At 40.3% G+C, this 18736-nt stretch overlaps 1 protein-coding gene across 1 annotated transcript in view; it reads right to left on the bottom strand.

Annotated features, from left to right (window-relative positions):
• Positions 1-18736, bottom strand: part of SLC25A12 (solute carrier family 25 member 12) — a 201235-nt gene that overhangs the window by 50017 nt on the left and 132482 nt on the right. Inside the window, exons 12-13 of the mRNA XM_089690512.1 lie at positions 7981-8033; positions 4078-4158 (exon numbers count right to left, since the gene is read on the bottom strand). Coding sequence (XP_089546638.1) covers positions 4078-4158; positions 7981-8033 — 134 coding nt within the window. The remainder of the gene's footprint in view (positions 1-4077; positions 4159-7980; positions 8034-18736) is intronic.

Below are 18736 nucleotides of genomic sequence, written 5' to 3'. Positions count from 1 at the left end.
CTTTTGAACCTTTGTTTTAGGCAGTCGTCAATCCAAGACAGAGAACCAAACCACACTGTTCATTTTCTGATGAAAACTGTCAGCTGACAACTAATAATCAAGTACAAAAAAAAGCTAAAGGTCCACATTTGTAGAGGGGATGATTGTGCACTATATTAAAAAGGACAACTCTAGTTTTAATAAAGGAAAATGATGACTATTTTCTATTTATCATATATTTTGAGTAGTTTTTGCACGGATTAGCTTTAACCACTTTTCTACCAAAGAAAGTTTTAATTTTTTCACACACGTTAATATCTGCATTTTGTGCTAGAAACTACTTTAAAGTGATTGTAAACCCATTTTTTGTTTTTTCAAATATCAAACGTCATACATACCTGCTCTGTGCAATGGTTGTGCACAGAGCAGCCCCAATCCTCTTCTCGGGTCGCCCACTGGCAATCTTGGCTCCTCCTCTCCACCGAATGCCCAACATAGCATGCTGCCTGCTGCTGGGGGCACTTGTGTGGGCTCACTCCCAACCTTGCTCTGTGTGTCCTTACACACAGAGCATGGCTCTGTCCAACCCCCTCATTGCTGGCTGTGATTGACAGCAGCAGGAGCCAATTGGGAGGAAGGAGAGCTTCTGAGCCTATGAGGAGGGATAGAGCCAAGAGATCCGCTGCTCGTGCACAGCGCTGGATTGAGATCAGGCTCAGATAAGTATAAGAGGGGGGCTGGGAGGGGAGCTTTACCTTAATGCAGAGAATGCATTAAATAAACCTTAAGCCTTTAGAACTATTTTAAATCCCAAAACAACAATACATATTCTAAAAGCAGAGGCCCTGTAGAAGAAAATAGTGGTAGTTGCAATCTTTCATGTCACAGTATATTTGCTCAGCTGTTTATTTTCACATATTTTCAGGAAAAATACACAAAAATGAACTTCATGGAAACAAACAAATTATACTTTTGGTACATTCAGAGGCGAGTGGGGGGAGAGAGCACTAAGACGCATCTACGCTGTGTGCGTTTGGGGATGGCCCATCAGCAATGGGGGTTAGTAGAAGGTCCATGTGGAGTGACGAAGGCCTGATGAAGTCGTGAGCATGCTCCGAACGCACGCCATCTTGGAAATCCGGCTCATTTGGTGACATCATCCCTGCGAGTCTCCCTGCACCCCTCTGCTACTTCCCGAGCGCTGGACACCACCAGAGCAGCGGGAAAACACCCAGAGCATGGCCAAAGGACCTGAAGCTTCCACCGGACCTCCATTCTTGACATGCCTACCTGTTACCTATCTACGTGAGTGCAATTTTACCATTAAATCTGCCTGATTTTAACCGTCTACACTTAGTGGCACTGCTGTCTCTCTTCTCTATTATACTTTTGCCAAACTATAAAAGATGGGGTTGCATCAAGTAAAAAAATACCAAATATGTGAAGCTTTACAAAAGCGAAGTTCAGACTTTATTGGACATTTTCAGATTAGAAACTCTTCACTAAATTATTAGATACAATGCACCTATGTTTCAAAAAAAAAAAAAAATTGGGAGCCCTGGGTCACCAGGTACTTGCCAAACAAATTTGACCAGCAATTGCTAGAAAATTAGATGCACCAAAAGCCACTGATTATTTTGAGTTAGGTCCTGCATCCATATGACCCTGGGGCATCCATATGACCCAACCCTTCCTTCCGCTTTTCTTTTTTTTTTTTTAATAATTGTATCTTGTTAGAAAATTCTACGTGGACCTACCCTGGACCTTGCAAGACTAATTTCTTTTTATGACAGGTACACATTTGTATAATCTGCCTACACATCAAACGCCTGCTACAGTCAACACTATACAATCTTTTTATGGAATCCAGGGGTTTTCCTTTCAGTTCATGGAATGCTTATGGGCAATTCTGATTGTGCAATTAAAAAACAAAATCAGGCATGCAGCTTAGTATATAAACACGTTTTAGACTTTACTGACTGCATTGTGGACTCTCTAAGCAAAACACTAAATTTACAGTTATTATGGTTTGGATGCTTTCCAAACAAACTGTTCTCATTTATACGGTATACTCATGTCTGGCAAACATTTAAATTACACGCTTCCTATAATAGTTATGTATTATTTTTCTTTATTTCTCTTCATTTATAAATTGTCAAAATGAATTGCAGTCTTTTATAATCTGTGGATTTATATATTATTTTAGCGTTATTATGTATCATGGGCAGAGCTGGATTTGTGTAAGTGAAAATAACTATATTAATAACAATCTGCATGTAATCATTGCACTGTACCAGTGTTGCATTTTACCATTATATATTAGGAGACATCATTATTAGTATTTTATTATGATCATCATTTTGTACAAGCATACTCAAGAAGGCAAAGAGCAAAATGCAGACAACACTAATTCATATTGACCAATCAGATCTTTCGCCGGTCTGACTGTGCATGGTTAGCATTATAGTCAGATGGAGCAATAATCATTGTTATTATTACTAGAGACAACATTAATAAGAACAATGGCTGACTGGAATGTTGGATGTAAGTAGTAATTCTTAAAGCCAAACTTCAGACCTTTATTTAAAGGCCCCTCAGGCTAAGGCAGTTCATATTCACCCAGGCTGAGTAGACTAAGTATATATGGTGAGTACAGGGTGTCATGGATCCACCCCTTTAGAGGGCATCACCATGGTGCCCTGCACTCACAGTGTAATACAGAGAGCAGCACTGAGAACAACTCACTACCAGCAGAAGAGATAAAAGAGCAAGAGGCTCCATGGGGGAGATTTACTAAAACTAGAGCATTCAGAATCAGGTGCAGCTGTGCATGGTAGCCAAATCAGCTGCTAGCTTCAGCTTTATTCAATTAAAATGTTACTAAACCCACAACAGTGAAATCAGTCTGTATATGCAATAAAGAATGCTTGTTATACTCACTGTGGAAACTAGGGGGTTAATCCCTTGCATTGTGTAAAAAGGGTGTTTGATCCTGTCTTCTTTGATCCTCCCCTTCTACCACAGTCCCCAACCCATCTGCTGATAGCCTATAATAAGACTTACCTGTAGGTAAAGTAAATACCTTCTAAACATGCACCATTTAGGAGATATTTATTTTAGTAGCAGCCAGTGACATCACTGGTACATGCATACTGTGCTCTTAATGGACGGCATGCCGTGCATTGAGAGAGCTGTGCCATGGACGTGACTCCGGCATGAATTCACGGGAGTGATGTCATCACAGCTCAGCCATTCAAAAGGCCAGAGTCCACATACCTGTAAGGAAGACCAGGTGAAGATGGAAGCCCTGTCAGCGGTGACAGCACAGCAAGTCTGTCATAATGTGCTAGTATGCAATGCAAATCCTGCATTATCCTGTATTATGACATTATCCTGCAGAGACCCATTTTTTTTTCAGTTTACTATTGCTTTTAGCTTTTTTGTAATTGTGGCGATTCTGGTGGGAAAGACTTTACATAAAAGTGTTTTTATTTCCTTTGTATTCCTGTTCTACAGACGTTAATATGCCTAAACAGATCCTGTGTGCGCACCAGTCTTCAGGATAATGAAAAGACAGCAATGTTGTAAGTGTGAGAAGAGGGAAAATAAAGGTCAATAAATAGAAAATAGAATGCAGTTCCAGTTTTGACCCTTAAATAAATGTCAGACGTAAGAACCTTCTTTCTTCTGCTTCATGCAGATCTGTGTTTACTCCACTTCTTCTGTTTTTTCTTGAATATTCCCCCACCAGTCAACAGACTACCAGTTATCAGGGGGCAGCTCTGACACGAAAAGGTCAAGCCTTGCTGCTTTACCAAGATGGCCGCCTTTACACAGACATAATATATAGTAAGGCATGGTAAGTCAATAATGGGGGAAAAAGCTACAAGGAGATCACAGGCAATACTGGTGACTACTCCTTTGCCGTCTGCATGTATTTTTTGGACAAAGCTTCCACAGTTCAAGTCCTCTTTATATCAAAAACATTAAACATTTATTGCCATCTGAACAAGCTCATTAAAGTCAATTAATACAAAAAACTATCGCCGTAATAAATAGTTTCCCACTTGTACATTACCCTTTGAACAAGGTACTCACACAGCCGCCAGCCATGATTTCAGCCAGTAACGGAATTGAGCCATCTCGCTGAGTAAACTTGTCTCTAACAAAATCATTCACCTACATTAAAAAGAGAACATTACAACATGAATAAAGAAAAAGATTAATTTTCTTACTATCTTTTCTACTGCTTGTTTTTTCTTATTTCTGGCAGTGTTGCTGTTTTCTAGCACACACAAAATACATTGATAATGCAATCTATACCCAAGGCACACTAGTTTCAGTCGTATATAATAGGCTATTTAGGTGTACACAGCCTGAATAGAAACATACTTGGGTGTATTAACTTAGTCTGACAAAGAAATGCAGTGGGTAGCCTCTCGTGTGGAAATGGATATGATTGGGTGAGATTTTAAACTGCAATGTACCAAACGTTTTAGATTTTTTACATACAGCTGCTGCAATTTACTGGCTATTTAAAGTCCAACTGGAAGCTAACTTTTTTAATAAAAATCCCTAGCCTTAAAAAAAAAAAAAAAAAAAAGAAAGAAAAAAAGCGCAATACTTATCTTCAGTTTGGAGCTATCACTGCAGTACCTCTTCTATGCTACTAGATGTCCTCAGTCATTTTGGTTGAAAGATGCCCAGCATAATTCAACCTGGAAGACTTGAGGCATTAACTATGAGTACATGGTATCATGGGCCAGCCCCCTGCACTCACTGTGTAATGGTACAGAGAGTGGTGCTGTCATCATTAAGTTAGTCTCAACCGTCTATGAATCAGTAATGTCTAGTGTAAAGAAGAAAGGAAGAGGACCCAGCTCCATTATGTCACTGGCCTGCCCTGTCTGTAGACTTCAGGGAGAAAAAAAGGTTGAGATATTTGTGTGGAGAGTCTAGGGAAGAGGTTTTAAACCACTTTTTTTAAAACTATTTATTTAAAGGTTTGCATCCAAAATAAACATAGTGACCAGAGACATTGTGTGATTTAAACCACTTTTAACCAGCTTTTGATTGCTAATAGGATCCGAAGTGATTAAAGGAACAATGGCAATCTACCATTACCAAGTTTAATCAACTAGCAAACGTTTATCACTTTTTTGGGTTGAAATAGATTAAATAAACTAAAGAACAACTGTGTTCAATAGAAAAGGATTGAAAATAGGAAACCCCTGTCAAGCAATCAGCCAGAAAGCGAGCAGATTTTCCTCGGAATTTAATCAGTTTCTTCAACTCAATTGCCCACTTGTTGAAAAAAAATAGCTGATTAATAAATAATTTTTCAAAACAAAAACAGAATTAAATGCAAGATTGAATAATCACATTTCCACATGTATGGCCATCATAAAAGCTACTAGATAAAGGATCATCTATTACAGTAAAACATTTTTTAGAGAAATACTGTAGATATAAGACACATAACTGCTTAATTGTATTCTAAATGCCAATCTGTTTAGATTATTTTAAAGTCCAATTCCACCAATAGATTTTTCCCCTTTGTGTGGCTGTTGTACAGTCGTATACAATGGTATATCTGTTGACAACCTGAGGGCAACAGCTCTTCACCAGAACTCTAAGGCAGGGGCAGGCATCCATTGAGAGGTGGAGATCTACCATGACAACATGGAAGACAGCACAGATCATGGATCTTTTTTTTGTTGGTTAACTAGCAAGCCATCTAGAGGTCAGTAGTGGATAGGGCAGTGGACAAAGGTCAGTAGCATGTAGGGCAGTGTACAGATGTCAGTAGTAGGTAGAGCAGTGCACACAGGCCAGTGGAGAGCACAGCACATGGGGGTGTGGAGGGTATGGAACTGAGGATCAGAAGGGCAAAGTACTTGGGGGTCAGGAGAGCATGGTACTGGATCATCAGGAGGGCACGGTACTGGGGGTTAAGAAGACACAGTCCTGGGGGGTCAGAAGGGCATATTACAGGGATGGTCTGGAGGGCACGGTAAAGGGGGGCCTGAAGGGTTATGGAACTGGGGAGTCAGGAGGGCTGGGGGTCTGGAGGGCACACAGAGGTGTCAGAAGGAACTGGTACTGGGGGTCAGGAGGACATTCTACTAGGGGTCAGGAGGACACACAGAGGGGACAAGAGGGTTATGGTACTGGGAATCAGGAGGGATTTTCCTGGTGCAGAGCTGTGCAGGAAAGCTACTGGGGCACAAGAATTTATTCTGGTGTGCTGATCCTGCCAATCCTCCTCTCTCGGCACATGTCGTCTTCCACGAGCAGACCCACATGAATGAACTGGTCATAAGGGCCAGCAGGGATCAGCACACTGCACTCAGTGGGATGTGAGCCTGAACTTGCTGCTAGTATATCCTAGGTGGCAGAGGCTTTCCCGCCCTGTAGCCGCATATTAAAGGGGCGTTCTGCAGGGCCTGAAATGCCTCTGCCTAGGCTTCCCAGTTTGGATGCTTCTCTGCACTATTTGCCAGGGGGAAGGAGCACTTGTGGGTCAGCAGGACAGGGATTGATAGTGATCTACCTGTCACCGTCCTGCAGTAGACTGGTAGATTGCGATCAACAGATTGCCGAACCCTGCACTAAGGCTTTCATTCACACTGGTGTAAAAAAAAATATATATATAGAATTGATTTCTAGCCCTGGTTCACATTGTGTGGACTGGTTGCGGGAATTGCATCTGTTCCTGCAACCACTCGCCAAATCGGACCACCATTCAAAAAAGATCATGCGATTTTTCTGTGGCTGCATTTTTAAAAAAAGTGCATGCAACTTTATTTGTGGAAAACGTAGGCAAATTAATGGGATGTCATGCCCATGCAAACGCGGGTCGAGCAGCCTGCACAAGTGTGAACCAGGGTTTAATTACGGATCTGAAAACAGTTGCATTGTTTTCAAAGAAGCCATTCACACAGGTGAAACATGAGTTGCTTTCAGATCCTTAATACAGAATCCAAAAATCTGCATCTAAGAACATGTGATTATATGTGCATGTATGCGCATTTGTACGCATGGAAATTAAGTCTAAACAAAGGGGAAAAATAAATTATCATACAAACAAGTTATGTATGCATGCACATTTTTCCTGTATTTAAACCCATCTATGTGCAAGTATTTTAATGATCATTACGCAAGAACTTTTCTCCTAGAAAACACATGTAATAACATCAGTAAAATTTTTACAGCCGTGTGAATGAAGTCTAAGGCTTCTGGGAATTTATTTTCCTACATGGCCCTGGAGAGAAGACAGAGGAGCTGTGGAAAAATCCTATCAAATTATAAGAAGACAACAGGTGATTCAACATATTGATGTCTTTAATGAGTGATTGGCACTGGGTGACATTGGGTGGTTCTGGCCTACACAGGATTTTGCTTTTTCAGCACACATGGCAATTTTTTATAGCACTCACTGTATAATTCTTCGGAATAAATCTGGCTTTTCATTAGAAAACTAAAAACGAAGCTGTTCCGCATCATCACTGCTCCATAATTATATAACAAAGAAAGCTTAGATCAGAGCTATCCTTTGCTCATCTTCCATAAGGTTGAAAATTCAATTTGAAACCACATTATGCAAAGGTTGGCCAATAGCAAATACAGCAGTTAGCAGTATACATAGCTCCACTACTGGGTAAGGTGTAGACATGTCCAAGTCTAATTTAGAAACACCCTTTGTGATATCTGTACAGCAATATATGGCATACATAAATGGAACTGTGCAAAAAAAAAAAAGCTTGCGAAACCTCCCATGCTTTAACACCACTGCATGACTATAACATGTGGTAAGACAGGTCCTGAGGTTTGGGTATTATGAGTTTACCCTTGGCTACCTGGCTACCTAGCAAATGTTCAGGGCTCATTCCTTTTGATAAGCCTAAACTTTGAAATCTTTAAATTTTTAATGAATAAACAATATTCATGTAGCAGACTAAGTTTATTTGGGTAAAATATTGCAGTCTTTGTGCAACTTACCGTCAGTTTAATAGCTTTTTCAGGTGCAACGCCTACAAGCTGTGGTAGAAGACCTGCAGAGGAGGTACAAAAATAAATCAGGGTTTTGTAACTGAATTAATAGGAATGCACTGCAATTGTTTATTATTCTTTACATCTTCATTCACTAGTTCTGAGCTGCTACCAAAAATATATATATATTATAGCAGGCCTTGAAATTTCCACTCGCCTGCTCGCCAATGGCAAGTGGAAATTATGGTGGGGGCGAGTGTGTCCCCCAGGGCCATCTTTCTGAGCAGGCTCGGAGCTCAGGCTGGATCTGTCATTGGCACTGGGAGCCGTCAGACTGCTTAATAGCTGAGTGCAGTGAAAGCAAAGGAAGGAGTGTGTGCTGTGCTCTCATAGGGCTGTGTGTGTGTGTGTGTGTGTGCCTACCTAATTTCAGCTCACTCTGGTCACATGATCCTCTATGTCAGTCAGTGGGGGCTTCAGGGGAGAGGAGAGAGCACTTAACAGCATGTGTGTGTTTGTGTGTGTCTGTGTATGCATGTACATGTGTCTGTGTGTATGTACATGTGTGTATCTGTACATGTGTCTGCATGTATGTACAGGTATGTGTGTGTGTACATGTGTCTGTGTGTACATGTGTGTGTGTGTGTGTGTGTGTGTGTGTGTATGTACGTACATGTGTCTGTGTATATGTGTCTGTGTGTACATGTGTCTTTGCGTGTGTATTTCTGTGTATGTACATGTATCTGTGTGTATGCGTGTCTGTACGTGCCTGTGTGTGTATACATGTGTCTGTACGTATCTGTATATGTGTCTCTGCGCATGTGTGTGCATGTGTGTACATGTTTGTGTGTACAGGTGTCTCTGATTGTGCGTGTTTGTTGGTGGCGAGTAACTCTTAAGGCCTAGCTAGTAGCTCAGGACTTGAAATTTTAAGCCCTGTATTATAGAACAGTTTCTACTTTCTACAGAGAGCTGAAAAACATTTCTTGAAAGTGCGTTGCTCTTTGATTCATTGGAAGCTACTGTTCAGTTTTCTTGTTGATTCACCTGGGTGACCAAGTGTACCTGATATGTCAAGACAGAAAATAGGTGGGATATGCATTTAACATATAATAGGCACAATATACAATGAAATACTTCATGGTAGGTTATCAAGCATGGGACTGAGCATATGTAGAGTTGGTCTGTAGCAGGCGGTTGGTCTTGTAAAGTAAGTGGGAGATGTTGTTTCTCTAAGGAAGTAAGTCTAGTTTTGCGAGAGATGGGAGATAGTGATGGAGGGGTATAAGGTGCGTGTTTGAGAGGGTGAGTTTAGTGTTCAGGAAGGTGTGTTTGGGGGGAAGCAATGACGGGGAAAGGAAGGGCAAGGGAAAGGAGAAAGAGGCAAAAAGAGAAACACCAAAAAACTATTTTTGTACATGTAGGAGTGGACACAGTTCTTGTATACTCTCAAGAATGCATCATGGGGGATCAAAGGATATGTAGAAGGTCGCTGGTATGGAGCCCTGTTAGTTTGTCTGAAAGAGTAGATACTGAATGTTCTGAACAACCTACATGTGAGTGTGTATTGCGGTTCATTCACAATTTTGCTTCAGCTTTCATAACTCACAGGATTGTCTTTACTAGGTCGTATGGAACCGATAGGCAGGATATAAGGCAATCCTGCTATGGTAGGATGTGCAAATAACCCCCTACAAATGTAATAAAACATTCTGGGTAAAGTAATGCTTTGTATGGCAGATCAGTGCTGAGGTGGCCCTTTAGATCAAAACTGCACTGTCCAAGGACCAGTCTTCGAGTTCTTTAAAGGTTACGTGACTGCTTTAGAAATCCAGTGAGTGAGGCATTCACGTGCAGGGTTGCCATTCCAAATGTGGCATTACCCAGAAGTCACTTCTCTTTCTGGAGGGTGTTATTTGCATAAATCAGGCTGAATTTCATGTAAAGCTAGGGGATATGAAAAAGGCATCTGGCTTTCTATGCCTTCATTTTAGGGAATTGTAGATGGTCCATACATGTTATATTGGCAGTTCTTGGAAACTGTGATGAGGAAGTCAGGTGTTAACAGCACTGCTGAAGGGAACAGAGAGGGGAACACGAAAAAAGCCTAAAAACAGGTTATAGATCTAGGGAAGTCATGGACAAAGTAGGCTAACTTTCCATGAACAGGAATATTTTGCCTGGTTGAATGTTCCAGATTGGTAGAGAAGAGAGAGGAGGTAAGCAGCATAGGCAGACATTGTCAGCGCCTTCTTTCACAGGGGGACCTCAGTAGTCATTAGGACAGTTTTTCTAACCTGCCCAAACAATTGCTCCCCCAGATCATACCTGGAAAGTAGGATTAAAAGCAGATTAAAAGTCAACTCTAAGCACCATTGTTTTCATAGTTTAAAAGGGGGCTAGTAAGAGTTTCTTTCCGACATATGATAGACACCAGCCTAATGTTGTCTCGCCACCCTATCTATGATTGAGTGATGGCACGGCAGCCATGCATTTTGTGAATGGTCAAATGGAGATGTTGGCAGAAGGCTGAAGTGCTGTACCATCCAGTAAAAGTAAAAATAACTCATTTTAAGATGGTTGAAGAAGGCCAACAATATGTTTCTGCACAATACGGCAAATGCTTACAAAGCCTCCTTAAACTATAAAATGATTTTCTTTAAACTAGGGGGACTCGGGGTTTAGCTTTAAGGGGATTTTAGGCATAAGATTGTCATTTGAGCCCAAAACAGCCAGACTGGTTATCAACATATGTCTTTAGGCAACTTTGTACTTTCCTGCGCCAGCTCTGTCTGCTAGGTTACTATTCTCTTGCAGTTCTTTGGGATGTCATGTTGCATTATACTCCCAACCAAACCTTTCAGTTATACCCTGGTAACAAGGGTGGCCAAAACAAGACTTAAGCAGCTGTAAATCTTCACACTTCAAAAATTCTAAATTCATACTAAAATCTGTTTTGTTGTGTGCAGGTTTTATTGAGCTATGCTCCGTTTTGATACCCAATGTAGTAAATCTGTGTTGACATAAACGTATAATTAACCCAATCAAATTGCTACCATGCTGTTTTCTCCTACAACACAAATATTCACATTCACACATTTTATATACATTTGTATTGCTGATAGAAAAGGGAAACACAATTAAGTACAAAAGGCTTATTCAGACAGCTGAAAAATAAGTTTTTGTACTTCACGTTTTGCAGAAGGCGACAACTCCATACACTTCAATTAAGTTGAATAATATTCAATCATAACTCAATAGAATTATGCAATTTTGCATTTTATAAAAGCAATAATTGAAAATTGCAGTTTCTTTGTTCCCTTTATTTTACACTAAACAAACATCTAAAACTGCAGAAATACGCTCCAATGAAAGGAAATCCAAAAGTGTTTTTAAATTAGAAATTAAATGATAACAATTTGATTCAAAAGAAAACTCCAGTTAAGAAAAAAAAAATCACAAATAAGTTTATATTATGCCAATATCTTTATACCTGTCCCTGCTTTTGGCTTTGAGTAAGATGTCGTAAGTAAAATTATAGTGATACAGGACTAGCAGTCGGCTCAAAATGTATATAAGCATAGGTAGTAGTACTGGGTGGGGTTAAAGTGGTTGTAAACCCCAAAAAATCTAACTTGAAACGACCAGTCTACCTCACACAGCATAACAGCAGAAGTCATTTATCTGTAGTCTGGCCAAGAAAGGAGCAGCCAGTCATCTGAAATTCTCTCTGCTTTCCTATGTAATCCAACAAATCCGACACATGGGAAAAAAAATTGTGTCGCCACACCCTCTCTCCTGCGACTGACAGACTAATTAGGAGTCTCATGCATGAGCATGAGAGAAGGGGGCATGTGTCCCGCAGTCATCCACACAGATCACTTCCGAAATAGCCTAGCTAGGGAATTACTCAGCGGACCGTGCCGACACTATGGGGTTTATTTACTAAAGCTGGAGAGTCCAAAATCAGACTCCCTTCTGCATAGAAACCAATCAGCTTCTAACCTCAGCTTGTTCAATGAAGCTTTGGCAATGAAACCTGGAAGCTGATTGGTTTCTATGCAGAAGGGAGTCTGATTTTGGACTCTCCAGCTTTAGTAAATAATCCCCTATGTGCTCATCTCTACTAATGAAGAAGGGGGATACATGCTTTCACAGGTCATCATTATCAACTAAGGGGAGGGGGGGGGGGCAAACATCCTTGCACAGATTTAACCCCACAGCTGCCAGGGAGAAAGCCAAGCAGGAGGATCACAATTCAATGACTGGCCACTATTACTGCGGAACTATCAGGCGTTACTTGACAGTAGGGCACTACAGTAAAAGTGCCCAACCATTGAGGGGTTAATTGTGATCCTTCTGCTCGGCTCCCTCCCCGGGAACTGTGAGGTTAACTCTGTGTGAGGTTGTTTGGCTCCTGTTAGTTGATAATGATGACCTGGGAAAGCATGTATCCCCCTTATCCTCCTCCCTTAGTAGAGATAAGCACATAGTGTCAGCACGGTCCTGCTGAATCGTTCCCAACAGTTGCTCAGCCTATGAAAGTCTGCAGTCTCCGGTGCCTCAAATGCTGCCCGATGTTTATGGGGATAACTGTTTTCTCAGTCTCCTCAGGCTGGAACGGACTTCTAATTACTCTGTTAGTCAAAAGAAAAGGGGGTGTGGTGACAAATTTTTTTCATACGTCAGTTTTTTTCACTGTAGGAAAGCAGAGAGGATTTCAGATGACTGGCAGCTCCTTTACTGGCCAAACAGGGGACAGATGACTTCTGCTGCAATGCTGTGAGAGGTAGACTGGTCATTTCAATTTAGATTTTTTGGGTTTACAACCACTTTAAGTGATAGGGGTGGAATAGAGAAGGCTGATCTTCAAAAAAATCTGCCTAGGTGTTAAACTCATTTGGTTTGCCAATGGATGCACCTGGGTACAAGGGGTTACCTGGAAGCTCAAATTTTTTTTTAGGGGTTCATCCAAGTTGAGAAAGACTGATCTAAAAAAATATATAAACAAGAGGGAAGGTAAAGTGTAGTAAGTGCCTGAGGTGCTTCATTAGGAAACATATTAGATATAACTATATGCTTGCTTGAAATGTCGAATTCAACGGGTACACCTAAAGGTTTGCCTACTGGCAAGCAGCGTATTTAGAAAAATACCAAATAAGGGAGATGTGAGTAAGTAGAGCAAAATTCACTGTTAGAATGGAATCTGGAAACTAGATAGGAAATGTATGGAAAGGCCAGAAAGCAGAGAGCTTTGAGGGATAGTATTGAAAGTCCAGACAGATATCTCTATAATACTGTTAGGCCCCTTTAACACAGGGAAAACTGCTTTTAGATCAGCAGAGGATCTGTCTGGGTGGATGACGGGTCCATGTCCACTCAGATTATGCAGATCAGACACGGACAGAGCCAGTTCTGCTCGACGGGCAGCCGGGTGTAAAAGGACTCCACTATCCACTTACACCCATCTGTCCTCTGATCAAATCCGCCTACATGGAGGAGGATGGATCCCCTTCTGTTTTTTTTAGAGGACTGGATAGGATCAGAGATAGGCAGGTGTAATCAGACAGAAGTCCGTTAACACCCACTGATCCTTATGGGTGAATGGACCATTCGATCAGGTCTGCCTGAAAAACTGTGAAAGGGGCCTTAGCCAGTGAAGGGACACACAGGAAGGGACAATATTTTAGTAGCAAGAGGTGAGATGAATACGTTGAACAGCAGAAAGTGTAGAACACAAAAAAGTTATTGCACATATATTTGGTGGAACACATGTATAGCTGTAACAAACCAATCAGACAATAGGCTCATTCCGCAAAGCCACATATCAGAATACAAATACTTATTTTCAATAAAGTGAGTTATTTTCAGCTGAGTCTGGTGAGATTTAGGAATTACAGTCACTTGGCTAAATTTCGAGAGCCTTATCCTTGTGTTAAAGCTTTGTGATTGAGCCGAATGCAGGCAATTAAACCATAAATATGTAAAGTGAACAGCACTTTAAAGTGTATGTAAAACCAAAATTTTTTTTTTTAATGGATAGAGTGGGAATGTGTATAACCCCTAGCAGGTATTCTTTTTGGTGGTTGTATCCCATTGGGGATATATCCCTTTGCATCCTGTCCCAGAAATATAAGAGGATATACGACGGAATGTCTTCATACCAAAAATAAACCCCCTTTTGGAACCAGTGTTCCACTTGAAGATTTACCATCACCTCTTGTTCCTCTGGCAACTCTAATATTTTGGATTTCCTATCACTTAATGTACCAAAGATAATAGTCAGAGGAGAAATAAAAAAGGTAAATTCCTTCCCCATCTCAGACAGCTGATAGGAATTTTAAGACTTCCCCACACTATTCAAAAATATTAAAAAGAAAAAGGTTTTGACTTAACATACACATTAAACTGTAACCAGGAAGAAAAACAAGAAAAATGTATTCTGTTCTCGTAGCATGAAATAAAGACTGCGAAAACAATACCATGCTTCCGGAAGTTGCATATAAACTAGCCATTGTACACAATGCAATTCTCTCCTGCTGTGGACAAACTAAAATTGTTGACTGTAAAACTCAATATGCATGTACTGTTTGCAATTAAACAAAAACTGAAAATGTTTTAACATCCAGGTTTCCTATTGATTTTCATCATGACTGCAAGACTCTGATATTCAGTAAATTACTTCTGAAGCTTAGAATTAAATATCTACTTAAATCAATAATAAACTGCTTATGATTTTTGCCCTGATTGGATTTTACTTTAAAGAGGACCAATCATTAATATTCACACTTCACATGAATCAGTAGGGTTCATGTTGGTAATACCAAATCACATTATTATTGTGAGTAAAAGTTCATCTTTCTTTCCTGGCTACCAGCAGGAATACTGATGATAATGAGCATTTTACTTTTTTTCTTGTTCAATATATTTTTAATAATAAGTTTTGACAAGTACAAGGTATGTAATGTAGATAAGAACATACACACACTTGGTTCAACAGTGCAATGTCAATACAAGGTTCACTGAGCAATAATGAAGCATCAAAGTAATGTATGGCCCTTTCCAAAAATGTGGAAATATGCATTGCTGAATGGGGAATCTAGTGTAATTCCAATCAATGGAGATGTAAAATATACTAATCTAGAATTGGAAACTGCTTTACATATCCAACAAAGTAGGACTTAAGCTGGCCATTGATTGATCAATTTCTTTGATCATCTAACCAGCTGATCAAAAATAATGAACTGATTTTCCCATCCACACATTCAAGGTGCGCTATTTTATTCTGGCAGTGGGAGTCCACCACTGCCAGCATACACTGATCAGCGCTGCAGCCAATTGAGTGCAATTCCATTCAGGAGGGTGTCGATCACTAGATCAACTCCTCTTTACTGGTAACGGCCATACATGGATCAAAAATCAGCTGGTTCCTACTGAACTGGCCAAATTTCGATCAGTGCATGGCCAGCTTAAAAGTGTCCCCTAAAGGGGCCCTTATTGGCTCCCTTATAATGGACTGTAAATGCACTCTAAAGCCCTGGTGTCCAATCCATGGCCCGATGGCCACATGTGGCCCTTTGGTATATATTGTGAGGCCCTCAGACCTAAGCAGTCTGTAGTGGGAACATTCATTAGGGTAATAGCATTGATCGACACCAGCCTCATGTAACATGTTCCTAGTTTCATATTGTCTTCTGCAGCATATCCCCAGCCAAAAATGTAGCATGTCCACACTCTCTGACCCTCATTTCCTCCATTTTTTGCAGTTTTTGACAGTCCTCTAAAGCATTACATATATTGAACATTAGGTGTGGCCCTTTGGTTATGTCAGGGGCCGCAGATGAGGCCCCCTTTAGCTCATAGGTTGAAAACCACTGACCTAAAGGGAATATGAAAAGAGAAAGAACAGGGGTGAGTGCAGGAAGCATATTTTATATTGCAGACTACAGATTATACTGCTATGATCATCAATGTGCAGGGCTACTAAGAAAAAAAGCAGCACCTGATTATGTAATGACCAAATATGGCCACCCCTATGTCCAAATACATTTACAAGCTATACATAGAAATAACATTTTAAAAACATGAACACAATAAAATGATTTATAAGATAAATTTGGACACTGACAAAAGGTTGCATTTTTGGCAAATCATAAGTGACTCTTTTTCAGGTGAATTCCTTTTCTTTTTTTTAAACTGAGAATGGCACATCATAATGATAAAGGTGTATGACGCAGTAAATTCAGTCATCTCTGCTTCTAATATTAATCACATATGTTATACGAAATATAGAAAACTTGTATGCTTATAAATTACAGAGATATACATTCATTTATTGATTAAAAATGCCCATAATTTATGAACATTACTATCAGCAGAACACATGGCAGAACAAAAAACTTCAAAACAGTTTTATTTATCAAATTTGAAAAATAGGGTCAGGGCTGAGTGCTTGGGGACCCAGTTGATTTCATAGCATGTGTGTTCTAACCTCAGCCTGAACTCCAACGCAGATGTTCGTGAAATAAGACGATTCCTGATGTCTTAGCACATATATTATACAGTTATACTTTGTCCAGTTCTCCTGATTGCTGATTGCGCTGACATGTAGACATTCTTCAAAGGGCACTTATATTAAAGATATATCTTTTAGGTTTCATATGAACAGGCTTCCGTGCCTGCAGTATTTAACTAGGATCTATTTGACAATTGCTGGGTAAAATATTGAAGAGGAACTCTAACTACAAAAGTTTCAAAGTAAACTTACAGTCATGGCCAAAAATTTTGGCACCACTGCATTTCTGTCAGGTAGTGTGCAGCACTTCACCCAGAAAATTGTTGCAATTACAAATGTTTAGGCAATCTTGTTTTTATTTCTTTTGTTTGTATTGGTATAACACAAAAAAGTGGAGAAACAAAAAGCCAAATCTGACACATTCCACACAAAACCCCAAAACCGGATTGGACAAAATTATTGGGACTTTCTCAAAATTGCAAGAAATAATTGCATTCCAAGTTTGTGATGCTCCTGTAATTTGTAATTAAACTCACCTGTGTCAATTAACAGGTGTTGACAATATAGGCATCACACCGGCAATCAGTTAAATTGATGAAAAAGTTACTCAACCTTTTTGTTGTGTGTCTCTGTGTGCCACATAGAGCATGAAGAAGACAAAAAAGCAGCAAAGAATTGTCTGAGGATTTGAGAACAAAAATTGTGGAAAAGCATGGACAATATCAAGGTTACAAGTCCATCTCCAGAAATCTTAATGTTTCTGTGCCCAATGTGCCCAATGTGCCCAATCTTCCTGGATATGAACAAAAGAGAAAAAATGATCAAAATTTGCAATGAAGGTTTGTGCGAATGGATAAAGAACTTCCAGATAAATTAAAGCTGACTTTCAGGCACAGGGTACAACTGTGTCAGCTCGCACTACATGTTGCCATGTAAATGAAGAGGGACACTATGGTAGGAGACCCAGGAGGACCCCACTGCTGACAGAGAAACATAAAAAAGCCAGATTGGAGTTTGCCAAAACTTACCTGAAGAAGCCAAAATCCTTTTGGAAGCATGTGCTGTGGACAGACTAAACTAAATTACAGCTTTTTGGTAAAGCCCATCATTCTACTGTATTCGGAAAAAGAAATAAGGCCTTTAAAGAAAAGAATACAATCCCGACAGTCAAACATGGGGGAGGTTCACTGATGTTTTGGGGTTGCTTTGCTGCTTCAGGCACTGGATGTCTTGACCATTTGCATGACATTATGAAATCTGAAGACTACCAAAGAATTCTGCGGTGCAATGTAGGGCCCAGTGTCAGAAAGTTGGGTCTGAGTCAGAGGTCATGTGTCTTACAGCAGGACAATGACTGTAAGCCTCATTGCACCTAATCTGCTTGCCAAGGGAAGGTGATTGGTAGTACCAAGTGGATACATAAGATGCAGGGTGTTATAGCAGCCATGGTTTGGTACATGGGAGTGCTTTTTTATTTCTGTAACTACCCTTCTCTCTAGGTGTTCAAACATTCCTTGGTATTTGTATATATCCAAACTTTATTTTTATAAAGTCCTTTTCAAACTTTGCAGTAGTAGATAACAATAATCCTCAAACTGCTTCCAGCTTGCTTTACCACTGTTGGAATAACATTTAAGCATCATAATTCAAAAAATGGCTAATAGGTATCATCATACAGCTGTTCTGCAGATGTTTTCTAGCAGCACTGGATAAATCACTCTTATGTTCCGAACCACACACTCAATTGCAGTAAGAAGTCACCAAAATCTTATGGTAAAGAACTGTACAAATTTAAAAAGACATCAAAATTCAAGTATATGCAAAATGCACACAAGGCTTCTTCTGCAAGTATAACCCAGTTCAAATTATGTTTCTCTGTATGCTCCTGTAGCACCCTCCTGGTGTACAGTAGGCTGTTAGGTAAATTTAGTTTGGCTCCACTGTAATCAGTGGAGCAGAGGCTGCTCAGTGTTTCACAGGCTGCTGCTTTGTTACTTCCCCCCATTTTCTATAGGATTCTAGAATCATTGTGGGAGGAAGGATGGGGCATGTAGCCTGGATATTTATGGGACTCCTTGGGGAGGTGTTCCCAGTAGGTGATGAGAGAGTCCATAAATAGTCTGAGGCCTGAGCAGCAGTGTGCAGGGTTCCTGGGTCCAGTCCTGCAGGTGCAGGCCCCTGTGCAGGGGATCTGTACCTGGTGCAGAAACCTAGTGGAAGTCTTCAGGGAGACACCAAGGTTCCAGCTAG

This window comes from Staurois parvus, unplaced genomic scaffold, assembly GCF_062004578.1.
Source record: "Staurois parvus isolate SC_StPar_1 unplaced genomic scaffold, SC_StPar_1.0 ptg000530l, whole genome shotgun sequence".
Taxonomy (NCBI): Eukaryota; Metazoa; Chordata; class Amphibia; order Anura; family Ranidae; genus Staurois; species Staurois parvus.
Note: the sequence above shows the minus strand (reverse complement) of the source record. Positions and strands in the feature narration are given on the sequence as shown.